We start from the raw sequence: 22,528 nt of genomic DNA on the forward strand, positions 1-22,528 counted from the left end.
GGATTGCACTTACATCTCTTCCCTCCCACCTCCCTGGTACAACATTGTTTACTGCCCCACAAAAGCAGCCCATTTCCCTGTAAAGGACAAGCCACCCTCAAACTTCGTATTTCCTTTCCTCCTGTTTCATACAATCTCTTCGTACATAGGTGCAATAGTGGCTACAATTGATTATAGTAACAAAACCTTCATTCCAATCGAGGTATATAGGGCTGTCCTTAAATATTTCAACGTTGGATGTTACTTGATAAGGCAATTTGAAGTTGAGAGACGAACTTCGTACAAGCCCAGCCAAGATGGGGAGTAAAGTTGTGTAAACAATCACAATTTCTTTCACTTTAGTATCTAGTAAACTCCTGTTCAGAGTCTTCCCTCCCAGAACTTGTGGGGATGCAGCTGCCTTGCCATTGTACACCCATGTTTGCTTTCTTCCCATCCCAGAGAACCAATTGGTATACCTGCTCTCTCCCTCTCTTCTTTCCCTCTCTCTCCCTTATTATCCATTGATCTCTGTATCTACCTTCCTATCTATCTATCTATCTAATCTATCTATCTACCTATCTATCTATCTATCCATTTGTCTATCGATCTTTTTATTATGTCTTTAATCTATATACAAAGAGAAATAAATTGGTACCTGATCTATTCATATGTCTGTATCTGTCTCAGTTTTATCTATTTTTTTCCTTTCATCTCTCTATGTAAGACACATATTTTCTTTTTCTTTTCTCTCTCTCTCTCTTCTCTTTTCTCAGCATATTTCTTTCAAACTCTCTTCACCCGTGTTTTCCCTCCTCTACTCTATTCCCTTTTACACTGAATTATCTTTCTTTTTAACTTTTTTCTTTTGCCAATAGCGTGATCACCCTCCTTGATAAATATAACATAGCATGATTATGCCATTATCGCTTCCTCCCCAATTCATGTATTATTTGTTAACCTTTTCTTCTTCATTTCTCTGTCATTCTTGTGCCCTCTCTTCTCAAATTGCATTCTGCACGTCCTTATCACTTGTGTTTGTTTTCTTTTTTTGCTTTGAACAACCAATTAAATCATAGTTGTGTCAATAAGAGTGAATGTCATGGTATTCAATTAGTCCCAATAAATCTGGGAGGTGTATATGACTTATCCGGTCTTTAACCCTCCACATCTTTTGTCCTTCTTTGATGTTGCTTTATCTCTCTGCATCTATCTATTTATCTATCCATATATATATATATATCGCCCACGCAAACAACTCACAAATACCCCACCTGTCCTCAGATGGGTGCATGTATTCCATTTCCAAACAAATTTTCTTTGTTGTGGCATTGGATGCAGTCTTTGTTTATACCACAATCTAAACAGTCCTACCACTGTGATTGTTTGTCCCCAAGAGGTACTTCTCTCCTGTAGGTCCGCTCTCCCCTCCTTCCCCCCCCCCCCCCCCTGAGGACATTCTGAAATAAATAAGAACAGATTATCGTGGAGGCTATAAAGGAAAATTTGAAAATTATATCGGTTGTAGTGTACTCTGCCCCCATCACATCTTTAAAGGCTTGCTTGCGCATTCTTGCTTTGAAATTTCTTCAATTTTTGCAAATGATCTCCGCAGGTATTGGTCAGTGCTCACTGATGGTTTGCCAGAAATGGCCTGACATGATTATTGCGCCGTTACCGGGATGGGTATCTGAAGTTTGCAATATTGTGTCATGCAACATTGTTACCTATAGTGTTGTGAATCACATAGGAAGGTTTAAAAAAAAAACAACAACAACACACCAACAAACAAAAATGGTACACAGAAACAGAATAGGAGGTCAAAGTTGATCTGATTACCTTAATAACATGTCAAATCTCCCAGCAAAGTTGGCTTAGAAGAATCCATTATTCAATTTCTGCAACACTAAAAATGTGGAACAGGGGTAAAGGTATAGGCCTACAGTTTGGGAGGGAAGGGGGGTGTCTTTTCTGAAAATAGTAATGCCTGATGGGAGGGGCATCGTTTTCAGGGCGTGGCATTAAATGTGCCATTATACCAAATCCCCGGCAACTATACTGCAGAAGATGTCAGTAACACTTATAAACAGTGGTACACTGAGTCGGCATAATCAGATGATGAATGGCAGTATTCACAATCAAGGCTATGAATTTGTGGTCTTAAGATGTTGGGCCGAGGGGTGGGGGTGGGGATAAGGGATGGACTTAAGTGAGGTATGCAATGAATATCATTACAGAAATATGTAATTAGAGCACTTATGATACAACAGTTGTATCTGAGACTTCCCCTCTCTCGCTCTCCTTTAACCTGAAAACAATATCACAAATGTCATATCTTTGGTATTTAGGCCGGAACAGATGCTATGGGGAAAATATCAACAAAATGCTCCCCTGGGGTGACATTATTTATAAACAAGCGAGTATATCTGAAGTTATGATGTAAACATCTGTGCCTTAGCTTCCCCTGAACCGTTGGCCTGGTATAACCCACAGGGCTGTGTGCTCCTCTCTCTCTGAGCAATCCAAGAGTCACAAATATCATTGGTAATTAGACAGCCTCACTGAGAGATTTACCAATAGTCTTCCAGTTCAGCCTTTGTCTTGCTATTCAAGCTGTGTGGAGAAGAGACAGAGCGGGAGAAAAAAAAAAATTGCTTCCTTTCTTTTAATCTGTTCATCCTTTCTTCCTTCCAGATGTAGTTTCTCGGGGAATATTTTGCCCAGCGCAGCGCCATTAGCGAACATCCACTGTTAGTGTTCCTGTGTGCAACATTCGGTAAATCTGGTCATAATGATGAACACCTTTTGACAGGGGAAACGGAAATCAGATAGCCTGGCAGGGTAATATGAGAGCTAGACAATCTCCTATCCCAGTAGATCCCAGTACATGATTAGTAGCCTTTATGTAGCATTGATAACTGCAAGGTATACAATTCATTCATTTCATGTACTATATAAAGCTTACAGATAGACACAGCCACCAAAGATTTGCATACCAATGTACATACTTTGATTATTGATCAATGCTCAATTAACAAGGGCAGTAATTTGTACTTTATGGTCTAAAGCATACAGTAGATGCAAACCTCCACATTTTGGACCATTGAAGCGGGTTAGGATTTGATAAGATTTAGGGCCTACTATTAATTTGCTTCCAGTTTTGTGTAGAGTAAGAGTGCTGCAAATTATTTTCTATGTGGCACGACAATGTAAAGATGTCATTGTTTCTGTTGTTGTTGTTTTTGCCACAATTTTCGTGCCCTTTTTAGTAGGCCTAATCATTGGTTATCATTTTCTTGTTTTCACCCTACTTTCCCATATATATGTCATTTGATTTTTTTTTTCTTTGAATCTGAAACAAGAACAAAAGCAAAACTTTCTCATTCTTTTTCTTTTTAAGATGTCATTTGAATTCCGGGCTGAATACATGGCTGGATCAGGGCTCTATAAATGTCTCAACTCTTATCTTCTGTGCTTCACAGCGTAGAGTAGGCCTAAACCTTTCCTGGGTACATTGAACCATGTAGGTTACATTCAATTTTTACTCAAGGGTTCATCGTAGCTATTAGTTATCCAGACTGCCAAGACAACAGAAAGCAGACGCATTCCAAATTGATCCCTGGTCGCACATGCTGTTCAACTTCAGCATTTATCAAAGATGTCACAATTTCCCTTTCCTTTTACTCTGCTATCACACAAAGTTTTAATAGCAGGTTGCACCACTTGCAAAAGCCAAGCATGATCACTAATGGTGTAGATATCAGGGGTGTGTTTGCTTGTGGGTTGGTTGCCCCCCCCCCCCCCAAAAAAAAAAAAAAAGAGCAGGTAATGGATTATTGCTCTATACCTGTGTTGTCTGTGCATGCCTGCAAGCACTTTTGAAGTAGATTGTTGCTCTGGCTGCTAGCAAGAGCCCTATATGTGAAACTTTCTTCTTTGAAGCAAGCACTTATGTCTCATGTCCCATGTTTCTTTCCAGGAAGTTCTTTGTCAACATCAACCACTCATTGAAAACAACTTGTATTCATTATATTGTGCACAAATTCAGGGTTTTTTTTTAGAATTTGCAAGCATCTGTAGTCAGTTATGATTCCTTACTGTAGATTTGTAGGATTTAAGATGTATCAGTTTATATAGAATCCCATCATAGACGATCTTGAGACATGAAGTGTGTGAATGCATCTGCGTGATAAACACAGAATCATATTCAATTCCCACTATTATCAAAGGTCGTGTAAACTTCTAAAGACTTAAAGTATAGCAGTTTGTTCGAGCGACAAGAAAGGAAACAATGCTTGGAATTTCATCCTGTTCTCTTTTAATCCATTAGGCCATGCTCAACATAAGCAGTGGCCCGGGGCCTGGGGCCACTAAAAATTAATGTCAAGCCACCAAATATCCAAAATGACTCTCTTTTGTTGGCCCCATTGGGCACATTATGATTTAAAATGAATTGTTGGGTATTACGTCTATTTCGGGCCACTCCAGTTCTCTTACGGACCACCAATGTTTCAGATGTAAAAGATTTTATTTGCCTGAACGGGCCACCAGAGAAAAAAGTTACTGTAAAACAAGGAATGTTCGCATGCATTTCAATTTTGCAAATTTCGTGAGCGGCAAGATTCTCGAAATTAAAATGCACGCGAAAGTTCTTGTCTACACTATATGCATTAAACGCCAGTAGCAATTTGTGAAAATTTCATGCCACGAAAAAGGCTGTTAGCTCAAATTCGCGAAAATTTCATGCCCCGAATATATCATGTTTTTACAGTAGTGTACTGCATTAGGGAAAGCTGTCTCTCTGATAGAGACTGACTTTGAAGGAAAGGAAAATTGAATCCCCTTCCCCCCCCCCCCCCCAAAAAAAAAAAAAAAATGAAAACAAACAAACATACTTCCAATTAGGAAATTTGAAGCAAAATTAGGCACACTCAGAGACAAGGATCATCGTGAAAGGAATGCTTGTAAAACAAAAAAATTGTATAGTCCTATCGATGGGCAACTCAATATATGAGCCTATTCAGTTTTGCGATTGTTCAGCTCCCTGCATTGTAGCCGTTATGTGTGTCATATTTGCTAGTTCATGAAATGTCACCTATGTAGTAACCTTTTCCGCAAAAGAAGGAAAAAAAAAATCCCCGACAGCTCTGTTCGAGTTTTATCTTCCTTGTTATGTTCTGACACATTTTCCAAGGTGATGCAGTCAGGGGCTTGAAAGCAAATTCAAGTGAATCTCTTCGTCCTTACTATTGTTTTCAGTCGGAGATGATTTGCTCGTAGATTTAACTTCCAGAAACATGAAGTCCACTGGAAAGGGTCTTTTTGAGACGTTAACATTGATGTTGTGTGACTGTGAATGGAATTGTTGTCATGTTGAAAAATGTGGAACTGTACACTTGTGCCTTGAACTTTGTGGAATTTGGGATGAGAAATAGGAAGAATCTGCACTTTCTATCCCAAAGATGGGACATTTTGTGTACATTCTGGAGAAGGGTGACAATAAGAAGCTTTTGACTCACATAATGGACATATGTACTTGTAGTCTGATATTGAAGACCTGGTTTGTCACTTTAAAAGCAAGTTGTATTTCCAGTTTTTACTTGTCAACCAGCTCACCAGCTGTGTAGCTGCGAGAAGACTTAACAGACTACAAGTCTGCAAGTCAGAAGTTGCCATTTTAGTATTTTGGTGCTGCAGATTGGAATCTTTTGTGAAGATAGCATCAATTCAGCAGGATTCCTCATGAAACCCCTCTGCATTCAGACAATGTGTGAAATATCATGGGGAAAGGACCATCCCCCACATCTCAACATATCTCCAGGTCTGAGTAGATGTAGACTAGCCTGCCTCCACCAGACCCAACTCCCCGCTGGTTTGACCTCAGCACTGCCAAACAAAAACAGGAAGGAGGACAACAAACTTGGTCACGACCTTGTTTTGTCTCATCCTCCCCTGTTTCAAACCCAGCCTGGGTCAGGAGCGGGTAATGGATAATTAACCCCTTTCCCATAAATCACATCGGGGAGGGGGCAGGACCTGGGTGTCTGGTGTGTTTACACTCTCTCTTCAAAAGCGTCCTGGAAACGTTCTGCAGTTCTGGTGTCATTCCTCTCTTTAATATGAGATGTGAGAAATTATATATGCAGTCAATGTCTGTGAAATACATAGGTTAAACTTGAAGGTGTGATGAATGTCATGTAGAGTCGTCATGTAGTGACATGACTGTGATTGTGGGTGTATGTTAGACTAGGAGACTGACTAAGGTTGTTATTAGGACTAAATCCGAACATTTTCTGGGGCACAATCACGACCCTAAATGCGTTTGAGGCATTTTCCGGCAATAGATGAAAGCAATTGTGTTTTCAGATTATGCGTTCAGAAATGCTGATTTGAAATGACATTTAAAGGGCGTTTTGAAATACATTTGAACCACGATTGCATTTTCTGAGAGTAGATAAACACATGGCCAAGGTCACCTTCCATGCAGTACGCAACCCACAGGTTACAACACGGGCCTCAGTTGACCTCTGTTTCTCGGGTCAAACTGCGCAAAGCAGCTGCGCAGTGACAACACTCGAATCGCGATTCGATGATGGGTAGATAAACGCAGCATCCTCGAGAATCGCGTTTCAAACCACGTTCGCACACACCATTCCATACGCGTTTTGAAACATAATGCTCTTTCTCAAATTAGAAAAACGCAGCCCCGCAAAAATACAATGTACCTTTTCAGTTCCTTCAGAAAAGTACCAGTATTATATGTGGGCAGCTGATACATTTTATGGAAAATTTTTAGTATTGTGTTGCTCATTCTCTCTCATCATTCTCATGATATTGTAATATTTCAACATCATTTCTATGTTTGTATACAACATCATTTCTTTGTTAATTTTGATGTCCTATACAGAGTAAAAGGTAAAGAGAGTATTCTAAAAAGATGATGCTTTTAGAAACCCCTATTGTCATCACAAAGTTCTGTGCCATTTCACACTTCAACAGAGATAATCTGTGAAAGACCACAGTCTTAGTGATCAAAGTTGCTATATATATGATCAACACCAGACAGCACATAGGACCAAGGTATATACCAGAATGATCTTCTGGAATTATTCTCTATATTAAGAGTAGACCATCCCATCTTCAGCAAAGTTGTCCATTTTGGGTAGTATAAGTAGCCCCTCCTTTTGAATGAAAGTTCAATCTTGTGAAGGAAATCGCAACCATCATGATGAAGGAAAGTGGCTTCTACATATAAGGGAGTTTTCTTTGAGACTTCAGATCCTGGTCTGTGTTTTTCCTGTGTACAAGTATACTGACTAAGACACTTTACAAAGCTGTAGTATATTAAGAGTGCCATTGACGTGATTCGCAACAACACTTTTCAAAGCTTTCATAAATTTCTTTGAGGATTGTCTCCACAGATTTTGATGAAAATGCCAAGTGCTTGCTGCACTCGATCATGCATCTGCCAATTATCACAGCATTTGTTTGGGGTAAGAGAGTGCCTGGTAATCCTACAGAGGTAAATACATTTTTAATGAGCATAAAAAGTACTGCGATTCCTTCTTTTTTTTCATTAATATGTTATATCCACCATGAATTGAGGATATCTGTGTAATTGCAAATGCAAATCCTTAGAAAGGAACAAAGGGAATTCTAAGGAAGAATGAATTATGGGATTCTCGATATTGTGTCCCTTGGGTTGAAGAGAAATTTACTGTCTCCTTCAGAAAGATGATGATTGTCCAACTAATTACATTTCTGGATCTTCAGATTTGAGGTGTATACTGGCATGGACCTGATGGCTTGCCGGCATGCATGGAATAATTGCTTACTTTGCCCTAGGCTGAGGACTTTACATGGGGAATGCGCGATGACTGGAGAGCCCGATGTCTCCCAACTTACATATATCCAGAAGAAATAATTACCACACAGCTTGCAATATTTGTGATGGGATTTATCAGGTGGGCTTATGCCGCAGAAGAGTTATTTGCAGCAAATTAGGCATGGAGTCCTACCTACAGCAAACAACATTTAAAGGGCACCATGCAAAAATAGAAAAAAGAAAAGAAAAAGGAAACTGGTTTAAGAAAGGATTGGCTCACCATACCTCAAGGCTAGAAACAAAAGTGACCAACCACAGGAGATATGCTCAGACACTTTGTAAACAGCTACAGCTGTACCTCTGAAATAAAAAATATTAATGAAAATAGGCTCCCCATATGATATGTCCAGAAACATAGTGGGCAGAGATCTTATATCATATTGTTGAAACCACACAAAGGAAAGGAGACCCTTGCCAGTTCTCACCTCTCTGTGCATAAGTTGGTAGGGAGTAAATGGTTGCTTTCATTGCCAAAAAGAAAAGTTCAGCTAATGTGAAGATATGTCTTTAATCTTAAAAAAAAAAAGATAATTGTCAGAGTAACAGACTTGATTATTTCATGATGTTCAAAAAAAAAAATGCTTTCAGTTCCAGAGGCACTTGAACAGAAACTGTTTGTGATTATTTTTGGCAAAATTAGCCTTGGCTGTCTTGAGTGGAAATACTCATTAATTTGTTTTTGTTATGCCACTCTTGTTTTCTCTCGTCTGGATCATCGTCAACTGTCACAAAAGAAGTAACATTTTAATCCCATCTTGTCTGCAGTTCACGTATCACATCCTAATCTGATTAAGATTTTTTAGCAACAAACAACGGTCTTCAGTGCAGAAAGTGGGCAAAAACACAAGACACACGGGGCAAGTTGCGAGCTGCCTCATAAGACGGATTTTTATGTGCATCTTGGCAGGCGGTAACACTGCGTGCAGCCTCACAAACACACGCACACATCGACTCTGACAAACACAAACAATGATTTCATTTCTCGCATTACCGGCTCGCTGCTATATCTGTCATTGCGTGATTTATCATCTGAACAAACAACCAGAGATAATTGCCATATACAAGCCCTGGCCCAAAAACAAATTCCCTTCCTAAACCACCGCGTGCCTAGGAAACAGCGCCTGCAGCAAAAATATCAATTTAGTTGTGGAGGCTTACACCTGTACAACCCGCACCTCTCCCATCCCCTTCTCTCCGGCTGCATCCCCAAGTTGCGTTGTTTATTTTTCATCGGATTTACCTCTCGCATTAAACCCAGGCTTCCCTTCATCAGCACCTAGCGATATTTGTCTTGAGCTGGAGCGTAGTTTGTGCAGCGACTAGCGCAAACAAACCTGGCACGTCAACAATGTGGCTGACACTTCCCAGGTTTTTCTCATTAATTTTTCTTTCTCTCTCTCTTTCTCCTGCGAGACATACAGAAATGATGAAATTGTTTACAAGACTCCTTTCAATCTGCCATTTTCTTTGTGTCCACAGCTTGTGACCTTCGGCCTGAAATATTGTGTTATCTTTCAGCTGTTGTGTCACATTTACAGTGAATACAGTTTTGAAAGCGTATTCTTCAATATTTTTTTTAAAAATTCGTTCATTTGATTTTGCTGATTAACATACACCCTGTGCATGTCTCGATCATGATGCAAGCACAAATGAGCATGATTTTTGTATGTTATGTAACATGCACTTACCCAGCGGACAAACGAGAACAGAGGAGGCGCCATTCCAATGTACACCCGAACTTTGTTCAGTCGTTGCCGTGGTAACTACCGTGAAATGTGTCTTGCCACATGAGGTAACATATTTTGTACCCGTGGCAATCAAAAAGGGGAAAAAAATTATTGTGAAGCGTTAAACAAGGTAAATTATGTGTAGCTAATGCTGATGAAACAAGATGTTCGGCTTTCTTAATGATGCATTGTTCTCCCATTTTCTTCCTCGTGCAGTACCTTGTGGTGATCATCGGCTCTCAGCTGTAAACCGGACTCCATGAGTGAGATTCTAGCGAATAGTGCTGGCGCTTCACACGACTCCAAACAGCGCAGCGATTCCGAAAACGATGTTAGAGCAAGCACAGACGCACCAAAGGTGAGGCGCTAAATTCTTGACTGTGTCATCTCTATCAAAGTAGTTTGCTATCAAGTTTAATGATCAATCGTTAGAAATTCAAGCATGCTGTTGACTGCACAACTTTTCTCTACCCTCTTTAATGGCAGTCATGGAATAGTGATAGAAATAGACAGAGATACTGTGTCACCAATGAAACCACAAGCACCAAGTCTTGGACTTATTGTGGCAGCTGATTTGGAGGCAGCCAAGTTCAATGCGATCATTGCTATTCTCGGCAAAATTAGGATTTGTCTTGCGACACTTTTGAAAAAAAAAATTGTGCAGAGCTTGGCACATGAGCCAGTTGCTTCTTTTTTGCACTGGGGAAAAATAAAACTTGACAACAACACATTCATATCATTCAGCCTCAATCACATATTTGCACATCTAGTGCTATATGAAATTTTATTTTGTACACTGTATAATCACAGACTTTCATGGTTTTCCATAATTATCCTAGGGCATTAAAAGGTAAGGGTGGGCACATCAGGCAGTTGCTGTATCAAAGTGAATGCCCTTTCCAGTCTGAATATGTTTACTTGCAGATGTTGTATTTAATGCTCCTGATGTCAATATGTTGTGTGTCTGCTGTTTGTTATGCACAAGAACAAAGAAAAAACAGTAGAATTAAACACACACCCAAATCTCCATTTTAAGCATACTTGAAAGCTAAAGTCAATGCTCTCACACAAACAGACTTAGTGTCATCAGGATAAATGCCTGGTAATGTTCGTGACTGTCTGCAAATATGTTTGATGGTAGTGGGGGGGGGGGGGGGAAATGGAAAATAAAAAAGCAAAGAAAAAATGCAATCTGTAGTAGGGTCAAACCAGGGTCAAGTGCTTGACTAGCATGGAGTCAGTCACTTTGACTAACTCTAGAGATGTGTTTGTGTCACCTCTTGCTTCCAGTAGATAGCAGGGATTAGGCAGTTACTGAAGTGTGTTAGAAGATTATAAACTTATCAAGCCAACATAATGGCCTTCATTCACTTTTAATACCAATACAGTAAGTGTGCCACCTCTGACTGTGTTTGTTTTGTTCTTGTTTCTCATGAAGATTGCACAAAACCTGTGAATATCTTCTTATGGTGATTATTGTGCCCCAAAATAAAATATTACCGGTTCTCATGGACTCTCTCTAGTGTATAATACAGAAAGGCATTTTTTTTTTTTATGTTATTATAATGCACTACTGCTTCAGCTGTGTGCGGAAGTTATGATGTGGCCAAATCATGGTTTTGTGTGTATGAGGAGCGCAATAGAAAATAGACGGAAATTACTTTTTAATGCCAAGGCGATCTGATTCCCCTTTTGTCTGTGTCATAGCAAATTTTCCGACAGACTCCCGTGCACATGGCGCATGAATGATGTGCACATTTACAGCAGGTGCCACAGCCATGCGCAGCATAATCCTAAAAGGTCTTTTGAAAATTCATGATAGATGTTTCAGTCGCATAGGAATGTCAGATAGTCTGTGTGATGATGGAGGATTAGAATAAACCTTTGTGATTGTCTTGGGAGACCAAGGTAATTCTTTTTCTTTTTTCTTCTTCTTTTTTTAAGAGGGGGGGGGGGGGAGGAGTATTTAAAAGGAATCCACATGAATAGCTGATTAGAACCACTGCACCCTTGAAACAAACAAGAAAGAACAGTAAAAAGTACTGTAATAATTGCCTTTAAGTGCCTGTATTTATTCATTTTTTTTAAAGAGAGGGAGAGAAAAAAAGGGTATCTTAAAAGTAGCAAAACTGACAATTCTGTGTTCAAAGAATGGCCAATTATCAATCCTAGACTGTGCTGGTATGAATGCACATGTGTACCCTGTTGCCAGTAGCAACATGTTTCTTCCCTTGTATTACCTAATTGGCTGTATTGCCGTACAGGTTTGCGTAAACCCTTGTGTGTTTTTATCATTCAGTTTTCCCAGTAAATGCACACTATATGCAATTTATTTCGCGAGTGCTTTTTTGTTTTTTGTTTTTTCCTGTCAATTTCACAAGCAGTTATATTCGCAGTCGTAGGGTACAGACATGTAGGAACTCTTTGCAGGATACAGAACTGCCAATTTATATACACATTGTAGAAGTGCTGAAATATTGGTAACGGAAGGAATTGATAAATTACCCCCCCCCCCCCAATGGTGTATCTATGTTATACTTGTCATGTTGTACCAGTATGTTCTTCCCTGCAGAGCCATGTCAAGTACTTTAGTACAATGCTGTTGAATGTGAAGACAAAGCAAGCAAGTAGCAGGTGTTGTTTGCTACAGTACACAGGTAGATGGCAGGTTTAGCACCTGCAGTGTGCTGGCGAGATGAATTTTCCAACGCTTAAAGTGAAAACTAAGTTTCGGTAGTGCTTGAGAACCCGTCTAGCACCATTCCATTTTTTCTTGCAATATATCGAAAGAGTCCACAAAGAAACTTACCTGGCTGACGCGGTTTGCCGGAATGATGAGTCGGTTTGGAGTATTTTGAGAAAAATAATAATAGTAGGAAAACCGACTTTTATTCCAGAAGGCTCCAGACTAACTCGGTCTCGGGAAAAATTCGACCCTACTTCAGACAATTCACACGCAGTTCGTGATCGCCACATTCCACTGGCCACTGCATACTACCAATGAGGCCTATTGGACAGGAAAGTGCGTGCTAACGTAATCCTGTACAAACAAAACAAAAATGACAGCGCGCGGTCCTCAGTTGCTGAGACGCGCGGTCTTTAGAGTTTTTGATTGATATGTCGGCGCACACTAATTTTGCATGCGCGCAAAAGGGGTTTTTGATGCGCGTGTTGTAACAACTCGGACCATGACTGCGAGTAGCCAGAACACGAAGCGCTAGTTTATACAGGCCGCTCCCATAGGACAATACTGTACAATCAGAGGGACAACCATTACAACTCATCCTGCCGTCAAAGCGAAGCCGAGTTATCCCCGAATCCGAGTTTGGCCTGACCCCGTTCGGGTAAGTACTGAGACTGAACCTTTTTGATTGATATTTCGCATTTTCGTCGTTACCCATTGAATATCTTGTCATAACATCGTTATCCTGCACATTTCCTAAGCATACGTTCACATTTGGGAGCGAAATTTGACAACTTTTGCAGGCGTACCAGAACTTTGTTTGGGCTTTAACCCGATTACCGAAATTGCTGATGATATTTTTCTCTGTATATGTATGCTTCGAAGGGTGTGGGAGGCAGTATGTAGTCAGGCTATCTGTCCGTCCCATGTCTCATCATTACAATAGAAGAAATGAAAGACCCATAGGTTTCTTGATACCTATCCCAGGTATGCTACGAGGTATAGATTGGCTGACTATGTTTTTGGCAAAACCCTTCCAGGTCATAGGTGACAGGTCACTGAACTTTGGTTGTTATTTGCCATTTACAGCTGTAAGTTCATCTGTGAACGTCAGTGATAAATATAATTTGGAATGTTAGTCCTGACTACTTTTACAGTTCTTTGGATAAAGTACAGTGGCCAAAAATCAGGGCCAAATTTAAATACCTTGGCAAAAAAAAAAGTATTCATTCTGCCATTTCTTTTTTTTTTTCTCAGATAGGAATACCCAGTGATGATGTTAAACAAATGTTAAGTTGGTTGACAGAGAAGGAATAAATTCAGAATTATTTCCATGAACATGGTAGTGGTCACATGTCAAAGGTCAAGGTCAAATGTCAATCTATTCTGGTTGAAATTGATTCTCCAGCCATAACTTCAGGTAATTGTGGCCATGGGTAGTATTGTCTGTTAAAAAGGATTTTTTTTTTTTAAATAATAAATTATTTACCTGAAATGATAGTGGGCAAAGGGTAAAGGGGGAAGGTCCCCGAACTTTAGCTGAAATATCATTTCAGACCAGAGATACAGTTGTATCACAAGGTAAAGTGCAGTGGTTTGATGAAGTAGATAGAAATAGACTGGAATTTCATTGTGCAGAGAGGGTAAAAGACCAATCCATGGTCAGTGGTCAAGATCAATGAGCTTCATGAAAATGTACATGTAAATGAAGGGCCACATCCCTGTGGCAGACACACTATATTGACTGCATGAGCTGGGGGATCCCAATCATGTGGGCGCAACAGTAAAAAATGCTCTGTTTTTCCTTTTTCTTTTCTTTTTTTTCTTTTTTGCATGACCAAAAAAAAAAAGAAAGAAAGAAAGGGAGAGAGAACAAAAGCATGCATTGGCCAGACTCTCAAATTAAGCCTGGTAGTGAGCAAAATACAGTTGAACCTCTCTTATCCGGCCTCCCTTTATCCGGATCTCTCTATTATACGGACGCAATCTCGCCGTGATTTTTTTTTTTTTTTATAATTACAGGAGGAAAGGGGGATTCCCAACTCCTTGAGAACTCCTACACAAATACATATGAATTACATATTACTTCCAACATGATTAACATACATTACATCAAATTTCCTTCCAAATTGCTTACCCTCAGACATTTTAACATCCCCAAACATCCCCAAATGTAACAATGAAAAGATTGCAGTATACACATTACTACATGTGGCACTACAATGGGCTACATCAGTACTTGTGTATGTATATATATGTACATGTATAAAGCATTGAGTCTGCCGTATCCGGCCAAATCCCTTATCAGGATGAGCCCCGGTCCCGACTTGTCCGGATACGAGAGGTTCAACTGTACACACATCGTGTTGAAATGTGTACTTTATGAGGTAGAGAACCAAGACCAAGTTCTTCAGTCAACACAATAAGGCGGTGTCACACCTGTCCGGGCAAACTACGCGGGCTTGTGGCGAGGAGGTAGTTAAAAGCACGTAGAAGATTTTCCGCGGGCGGACAAGAATGTTTGCAATTTTCGCACTTGTTTCTTACTTACTAGACGCGTGCTACTTATCTTCTGCTTGCGTGCGTTCCGTGTGACTCGCGTGAGAGCTTTGAAACCGATCCATTTTCTGTTACGAGCGACTTACGGGGATTGCGAAGTACCTGCTTTGGAGTTGCCTGTGAGGTGCTACCGGTAAGGGTTTCCTACTTGTGTTCTGCGCGTACCTCTACGGGCAACTCCCGTGACTCTTCCGGAACAAGTTTTGAGCATGCTCAAGGCCTTGTCATACCGTATCTGGGGAAGTTTTGCGGCTTGACTTGCGGGGAAATAAATTTTGCTACCCGGAGATCTCCGCAGTTGGCCCGAACTTGACAGTACCTAGCACTTATCTCGTCCTTAGTTGCCCGAAGGTGCGCACACTAGTCCAATTTTTCCGCAGCGAAGTTTTGAGCATGACCAAAACTATTTCCGGATGAGTCGCGAGGATTGCCCGAAGAGTTCCACGCAGAACACCCGTAGGAGGGCCGTAGCCGCCGCAATTCACAGGCATTTGACCCACTTGAAGTAGGTACGTTGCCCGCTGATCTATGCCTATGTGAAGGGAAGTGCGTGCCATTTGTGGGCTCATTCTCTTCTTTGTCCTCTGTCCTCTGTGGCGTCGAGGACTACCTGGTCCCTTTCGGACAGGACTTCATCCGCCGAATGGACTTCAGCAGCAATTTGATGCATTTGCTGTTAATCTTCCCTGCTTTGTGGCTGTCAATCCACTGGACGTTCTCTGCCCTTGTGAACTTTCCGTCTACGGGGCATCTTCACTTCTTGAAAGCTAGTTGACAAATGATTGTTTGCCCATCCACTCGAACCAGCCTATTGTTCAGGCTAGCACTCACCTCGCAGGCGACTAGTACGCAGATAACACGCAGTTGTGGCACAGGTACTTCGCAGAGCCCGTATGTCGCCCGTAACTGACATAAAAGAAGCTATCACGAAGCTATCACGTGACACCCACGCGCCTAACATGCAGTTCAATGGAATACACGAAGGACTTAGGTATCACGCGTTTATCATGTAATACCCACGCCAAACTCGCCCTAAACCTTGTCCGGCCGCAGAAATTATTCTGCGTGCTGAAAAATCCCCATACGCAATAAGCCCGCTTAGCTGGTGTGACAGGGCCTTTTTTGGCAGCGGGTAAATAGAGCCAGCATGCGCACCTCCAGGTAACTACTTTTGAGATACATGCTAGGTACTGTCATGTGCGGGTCATCTGCGGGGACCTCCGGATAGCAAAAATGTTCTTCGGAAGTCGCACGCAAGGCTGGTGTGACACGGCCTATAAGTTTTGAAGTACAATGAATATGATGTTGATACCTCATCTAAAGGGGATAGAATCATACTGATTTCATGCAGGTGGTGCAAAACCTGGCAGGAGTGGGGATTAAAGTTCATTCAAATTTTTAGGATTTCAGTTTTCAGTTACTACAACTCAAGGATTATTATAGTTAATTTTCAATGATTTTGACTTGACTTGTCTTTTTTGTTTCAAATTTGAACTTGTCTACTTTTTTAATCTCATAAAACAGTTGTAATCAGAGTTGGTGCAAGGTATAATAAAACTTGCTGATTTAAATTTGGGCAAAATCTGGCGACATCAGCGGTCAAGATCAATTGTAAAACTTGCACTGTGTATCCAATAACTTAATACTTTTCTACCTACAATGTACTTTGTGCATTAGTCATGATTTTGACAACCTAAGTCCCCATTTCTCAAAGTTTTTGAGTTTTATACTTATATACTTCTTTTTACTACATCTATCCACCTCATGATGTACTTGGTTATTTGGACTTTGTTTACCTTCAGTCTATAAAAGTGTTTCTTCTAGGTTAGCCCACTTTTATAGAATTGACAGTCGAGGAACTTCTATAGTATGCCTGATCAGAATAGCACAACAGAGGACTAAAATATGAAAGAGCTCTCTCTTTGCATAGATTTGTTCATGCATGACATTTCTGCCCAGATTTCTCACACCCACAGATTTTAATTTCTTTCTTTTTTTTTTCCTTTTTGTTTGTGCATGAAGAGGTGTCCTGTGAAAATAATATAAATAGACAAAAACTTCCTAGCAGTTAACAGATACTTTAGGCCCTGTATACCGGGTATATTTGCTTTTTTTGTTCTCTTGGAAATAAGCATTTAATAGTGATTCCAATGAACATGCCTGATGAAGCATGTCCTTGATGGTACTGCTAAAATTAATTGATGCTAGGGGCCAAGGCTTTCTCATGGTAGGCTGTTCCCGTGATTAGGAAGAGAAATTGACAGCTCTCCGTGGGCAGTACATAGAATCCTGGCCATGACATAAGTGAGAATGCACATGTGCGGCATTGAGAGGTCAGGTAAAAATAACATTTTGGCAGACTTGCCAGTTGGACTCATGTTTGGGCTGAGGTTGTCAGATCATCTGGCTCCTTCTGGACAGCTACCGTTGTACCCGTTTCCGACAGACTGTAAAACTTGTGTGTATTTGCAAGGCCCTAACATTAGCGCTGGCCTGGTGGCCTGGGACCACCAGAAATAGATTTCGGACCACCATCACTTAAGAATAACTTTTTTTTTTCCAATTGGGCCACCAAATTTATGAGTGTGTACGTTGTTTTCTGCGTTTTTGTTGTCCAGAAAAAAAAAAAACTCTTGGCTCAGTAACTGCAAAATGAAAAAACAGTGTATACTAACGAACCTTCAGAATTCTGAACCTTATTTCATTTTTGGATGAACGAACCCTCGGAATAACGAACCTTATTTCATTTTTACTTTAATGAAAGTCCCTGCCTTCGTAGTATTACATGTTAAGTATACTGTATGGTTTATGCAAATTAGGTGCCAATGTTTCCATTTGATTGTATTTGAATGTTGCAGGTGTATGGTACTGGAGATTGTTGGATTGGTGACAGAAAGAAGCAGCTTGCTTCCAAACAATGTAAACAGCAAAAAGCTCATTAACCCATAGGCTGCGCATATCCAACTTCAAAGATAGAGCGTTTCCAGACATGTTTCGAAAGACATACAGATTGTATGAACGTGGTTTAAAGTGTGTTTCTCGGGAGGCTGCAAAATTAATTTGATCGTGATTTAGGAGTTGTCACTATGTAGCTGATTTGCGCTATTCTACCCGAGACGCAGTTCCCTTGTCCACATAGGAGGACCTCTAATACCCCTTTCAGTTACTCTCTTGGCTCGGGCCAGGCCCAAGCTAAGTCATAAGATTTTGAGTTTATGAGTTGGTCATGCCAAAGTGGCCCGCACCAGGCTCGGGCTATTTTGGCACTGCTGTAACTAGCACCAGGATCGGGCCAGGCGCGGGCCTGGTGCCGATCAAAGAGTTTATGAACGATAGCAGTGCCAGGCTTGGGCTAAAATTCCTTGCATGGTCAAAGGTAATTACCTGGCCGTGCCTCTGCCGGAGTGCCCGTTCAGTCACCATGGTAGTTATCCCTACGTGGCTGAGTTCGTGAATGGGTCATCGTGAAAGCGGGGTAGCTCTGCTATAGTTATTGAACACAATTTTTACTGCTTGGTGTGGGCCAATTTAGCTTGGGCCAGGAACTGGCCATAAATGCATGAGTTACTGAAAGGGGTAGAAAAGACCCCCAGAGGACATGACAGACAAAAGCGAGCACTTTTGTTTAACTCGGCGGGGATGATAGAGACCCATGTTAAAAGTTCCTTGGTTGTCTAGCCTAGTTTTGCATACGTTTCTATGGAAACCAGTGGTTGTGCGTTTCTCCTCAAGAGAGTTTCTCCTGTGCACATAATGCACACTCCGCCACAAACAGCGCAGGTCACTGGAAGTGTGTGCCATGTTCATGACGAGACAGTTTAGAGTCCCCCCATGTAGCACAAGTTTAGCACGACCTCCGGAGGTAGTACTAGACTTGCACTGGCTGTCTAGCGCGATCTTTACCTCAACACTCGTCCTTTGTGCTTTGTGCCCTGAACATTTAGAATCACCACCGTCTGAGGTAAACTTGTAATGACCTGCCGTGTTTCAAGGAACTCTAAACGGGGAATTAGGCACGCGCTTTTTTGTTTTCGCTTAATCCAGATGCGTATACCGTACTGGCCATGCATATCACATTCTCTTTTGACACGGCCATTACGCAGCCTGCTACGTGTAAAACATATTTCGTTGTATTATTAAGCCGTGGGAAAGAAAAATCAAGAATCCAGACTAGCTGCGCGACGACAATGACCATGTCTCAAGTTGAGAATGCCTTGCATGTTTATGTAATGCCTCGATCATATGTGTATTGGTATGTGTATAGTGCTTGCAATGGTTTACGGTTTTCTCTTTGCAGCTGTGCCGGAGAAGCAGCATGTTTTCAAAACTATCTTTGGCATGGGATCGTCAAATTTTGTGCGCATGGTAGCAAGTGCCCCCTAAACCACAGTCACTGGGCAACTTGCGATATTGTACGTGTGGTGTAGATCAGTCGGGGAATGTCGTTCAAGTATGCCAAAGACACCTATTTGAGCAAAGAAGCGAAAAAGCGGTACACAAACACATCTAGAAATCACTTGTTTCTGCACTGATCTTCTCAATATGATAGTTCATGCAAATATCTTTACCTGTAAGCAATTTCGCTTGAATATATTATATCTATATATCTACAGAATACATCACAGAGTCATCAATTAGTCACTTTCAGAGTCGGCACTGGTGCTAATAAGCTCATCCAGCTGTCTGATTCCTTTGTCAAAGAGAGTGAAATGCTGAATGAAATTAAGCTGCACCATGGCGAAGCTTTACTCCAATCTCTTGTATTTGGTAATGCAATTAGTCTGCACTTCTCTCTCCTAACAGAGCAGAGCGTCAATCAGTTTTAATGGGATTTGAAACCCTGTGTACTTTTTTTTCCCCATCTCTCCATCTCCATCTCCCTCTATCTTTCTCTCTTGTCCGTCTCTCTATGCGTGTCTGTCTGTCTGTTTGTCTTTTTCTGTGGATGCTCTTCTCTCTCTCTCTCTTTCCTTCCCTGCCCTGTCTGTCTGTCTGTCGTTCTGTCTTTCCTTCTTTCCTCGCAGAAATCAGATTCCCTGTCCATGTTGAGTGGAAGCGAGAAGGGCCTGCTCTCCGCCGCAGGCAACGCAGGGGTGCAGCCGAGCCCCCTCCCACACATCCTCATGCCTCCAGGAGCCCAGACGCTCTCAGCCCAGCAGATGCAGAGTCTCCTCCAGGGCCAGGTCCTCAGCCAGCAACAGTTGCAGCAAATTGTGCTGCAACAACAGTCCTACCTTCAGCAGCAGCAGGTACAACAGCACCCACCACAAGAGTATAGAAACTGGGAGCAGTGAGGGCTAATAAATGCTGTCGTTTATCTGACAGCACAATTCCATCATGATACATTGTATGCACATGAATATGTACGTACCTCATGCAAACATTCATTTAGGCGTACATTGTACTTGCATCCATACTTATTGGCACACATATGAAATTCACACAATGTGCATGCATACATGACGTGCATATCATATAATATATACTGGTACTATTGTTCTTATAGTGCAGTGCTGCAATATGTTTAATATTCCTGCAGCACATACACTATTCCGGGAAATGAGGGAGAAAAAATGAGGAGGGGGGGATAGCAAAGCTGTGAAAATTACAAACTAGATATAAAGTTTGAGGAATTCGTAGCTATGGTTATGCTCATAGAATAAAGTAAACGTCATGAAAGCTGCTCAGTTCTTTGATCATTCCATTCTACCGGTAACTTGATGAAATTCTTTGAAAAGAGGTTTCAGTGTGTGTTTTGATGCACATTATCAGAGCCAGAAAGCAAATAGAACTTATACTAATTTAGATTACTCTTGGGCACCCTTAGAGCATTATCGTGATAAAAAAAGTGTCAATTTCTTTTAGAAACCAGGTTTTTTTTTTTCTTGCCTATTTTTTCTGGTATGTACATGGCAGAAGAGATTTTTTTTTGGGGGGGGGGGGTGGAGGAGGAGGAAGAAGGGTTGAGATGGTGATTTTGCCAGGTGGTGTGTCCGATCAAGGAGGTACTAGGCACACTAGCCTAGTACAGTTGTACCTCCTTGGTTAGAAATAGATTTGTATACTTGCAGAGCAAATTAATTTTTGGTGAAGTGCAAGTATAGTTCAAATGATAATTGCTGGGCAGACTGCAGACAGTTGCCACAGGGACAATGATAACTGAAGGACTCAAGACAATAATATGAAATATCGAATTATTGGCACCTTTGCACTCCTTTGGTGTCTTGTCTCATATCACACCCAGTTGATGACCATGTCTGACTGTATTTTGTGCAGCACTTATGCCTTTCATAAACACAAGCAAGCAAACAAACACGCAAGTATGGATCAGCTTTTTTGGGATACACACGGACAACTCCTTTTCATTCTTCTGTTTATGTAAAACTGAAAGAGGTTTAATGGGGGTTGGGGGACTGGGACAGTGGTTCAACCCCTCCAAAAGGATGTAAGCATTTGTGAATATCATGGTATGTGTCATTCCATTCTGGTATGTGTGTATGTTTGTGTGTGTGTATGAGTGTGTATGTGTGTAAATTTCTAAATGAATGAACCATGTTCCATATTCTTCAAAGGTCTTGGAGTTAGAAAAAAAATGTATAAACCGAGGGCCAAGTAGATTTATTCATTGTTGCAAGACTTTTGGAAGGTTGAGGCTGTAATAGGCGGTATTTAGGAATCGCAGATTGAAATAGTCAGGGCATTGATTCAAAACGTAAGATTTACGCTGTGAATAGTGCCATTCACTTTTCATTCTTGTAGCATTTCTACAGCAAGCCATTGACGGAGGGAGAAACCCCACCGCTGAGACCGAAATTTAGTCACCAGAGTCTTCTTTTTTTTTTTATTCGTTTCCCAAATTTTTAGTCTCTCTTTGTGCCCACAATATAAAAGCCAAAGAACCGTAGCACTTGAGCAAGCACTGATGTTCATTCATCGTTATCATGGAGTATAGAACACAATGGGGTAACCCAAACAGTTGCGACACTGATTTGTGGTCTGGATTTAAATCCAACAATACGTTCTTTTATATTTGGGGCTCAGCTCTTTTTTTTTTCTGTTTGTCCATCATTTTGGGGAGAAACTCACTCATGGAAATCATCTCCAAGGATGAGGTTGGGCTATTCTTATCAGACAAGGAGGTCCCTCTGACTCACTACTCCACGAATGTTTCCTCAAATCTATGGCGGACCGCTAACAATACATTCGTTTTCTGGGCCGTCCCAGCATTTCTCTAAAAGGAGGGGGGGGGGGCATTCGTACTGATACTGAAATACAGAAAGCTTTAAATCCCCCAAAAAGTTATGTTCTGATACTGGCCAATGTGGACTCAAACTCAAGGGTGGAAATTCACGCATCTGGGGAAAACTGGGGAGCTGTCTTATGACTTTCACACTGATATTGAAATGCAGAAAGTTTTGAAATCTTAAAGAAGTTTTGACCCGCTTCTGGCCAATGTGGACTCAGACCCAAAGGGTTACAACTCAGGCAAGGGGAAAAAACTGATGAGCTGTCACTCTATTTTTCAAACCTTTTGATTTTTGTAAGTTTGTCTCCGCGTAGCGCGTCTTCTCACAAGTTCTGATGGAATGTGACATCGAACACTTCCTGCCAACAACATCATTTGCATTTTGAGGTGCGCAGAAGTCACTTCAGATAAGTTAACCTGTCCTGCTCAGGAGTCCCCACAGGTTGTAA

The 22,528-nt window shown here is 41.1% G+C and overlaps 1 protein-coding gene across 1 annotated transcript in view; it reads left to right on the forward strand.

Annotated features, from left to right (window-relative positions):
* LOC139720722 (uncharacterized) overlaps positions 1-22,528 on the forward strand; it is an 81,527-nt gene that overhangs the window by 31,683 nt on the left and 27,316 nt on the right. The window contains exons 2-3 of the mRNA XM_071632081.1: positions 9,808-9,949; positions 19,858-20,082. Of these exons, the coding sequence (XP_071488182.1) occupies positions 9,851-9,949; positions 19,858-20,082 (324 nt within the window). The 5' untranslated portion in view covers positions 9,808-9,850. The remainder of the gene's footprint in view (positions 1-9,807; positions 9,950-19,857; positions 20,083-22,528) is intronic.

Source organism: Diadema antillarum, unplaced genomic scaffold (genome assembly GCF_040938485.1).
Source record: "Diadema antillarum isolate AM-2024a unplaced genomic scaffold, OU_Dant_1.0 scf00000011, whole genome shotgun sequence".
NCBI lineage: Eukaryota > Metazoa > Echinodermata > Echinoidea > Diadematoida > Diadematidae > Diadema > Diadema antillarum.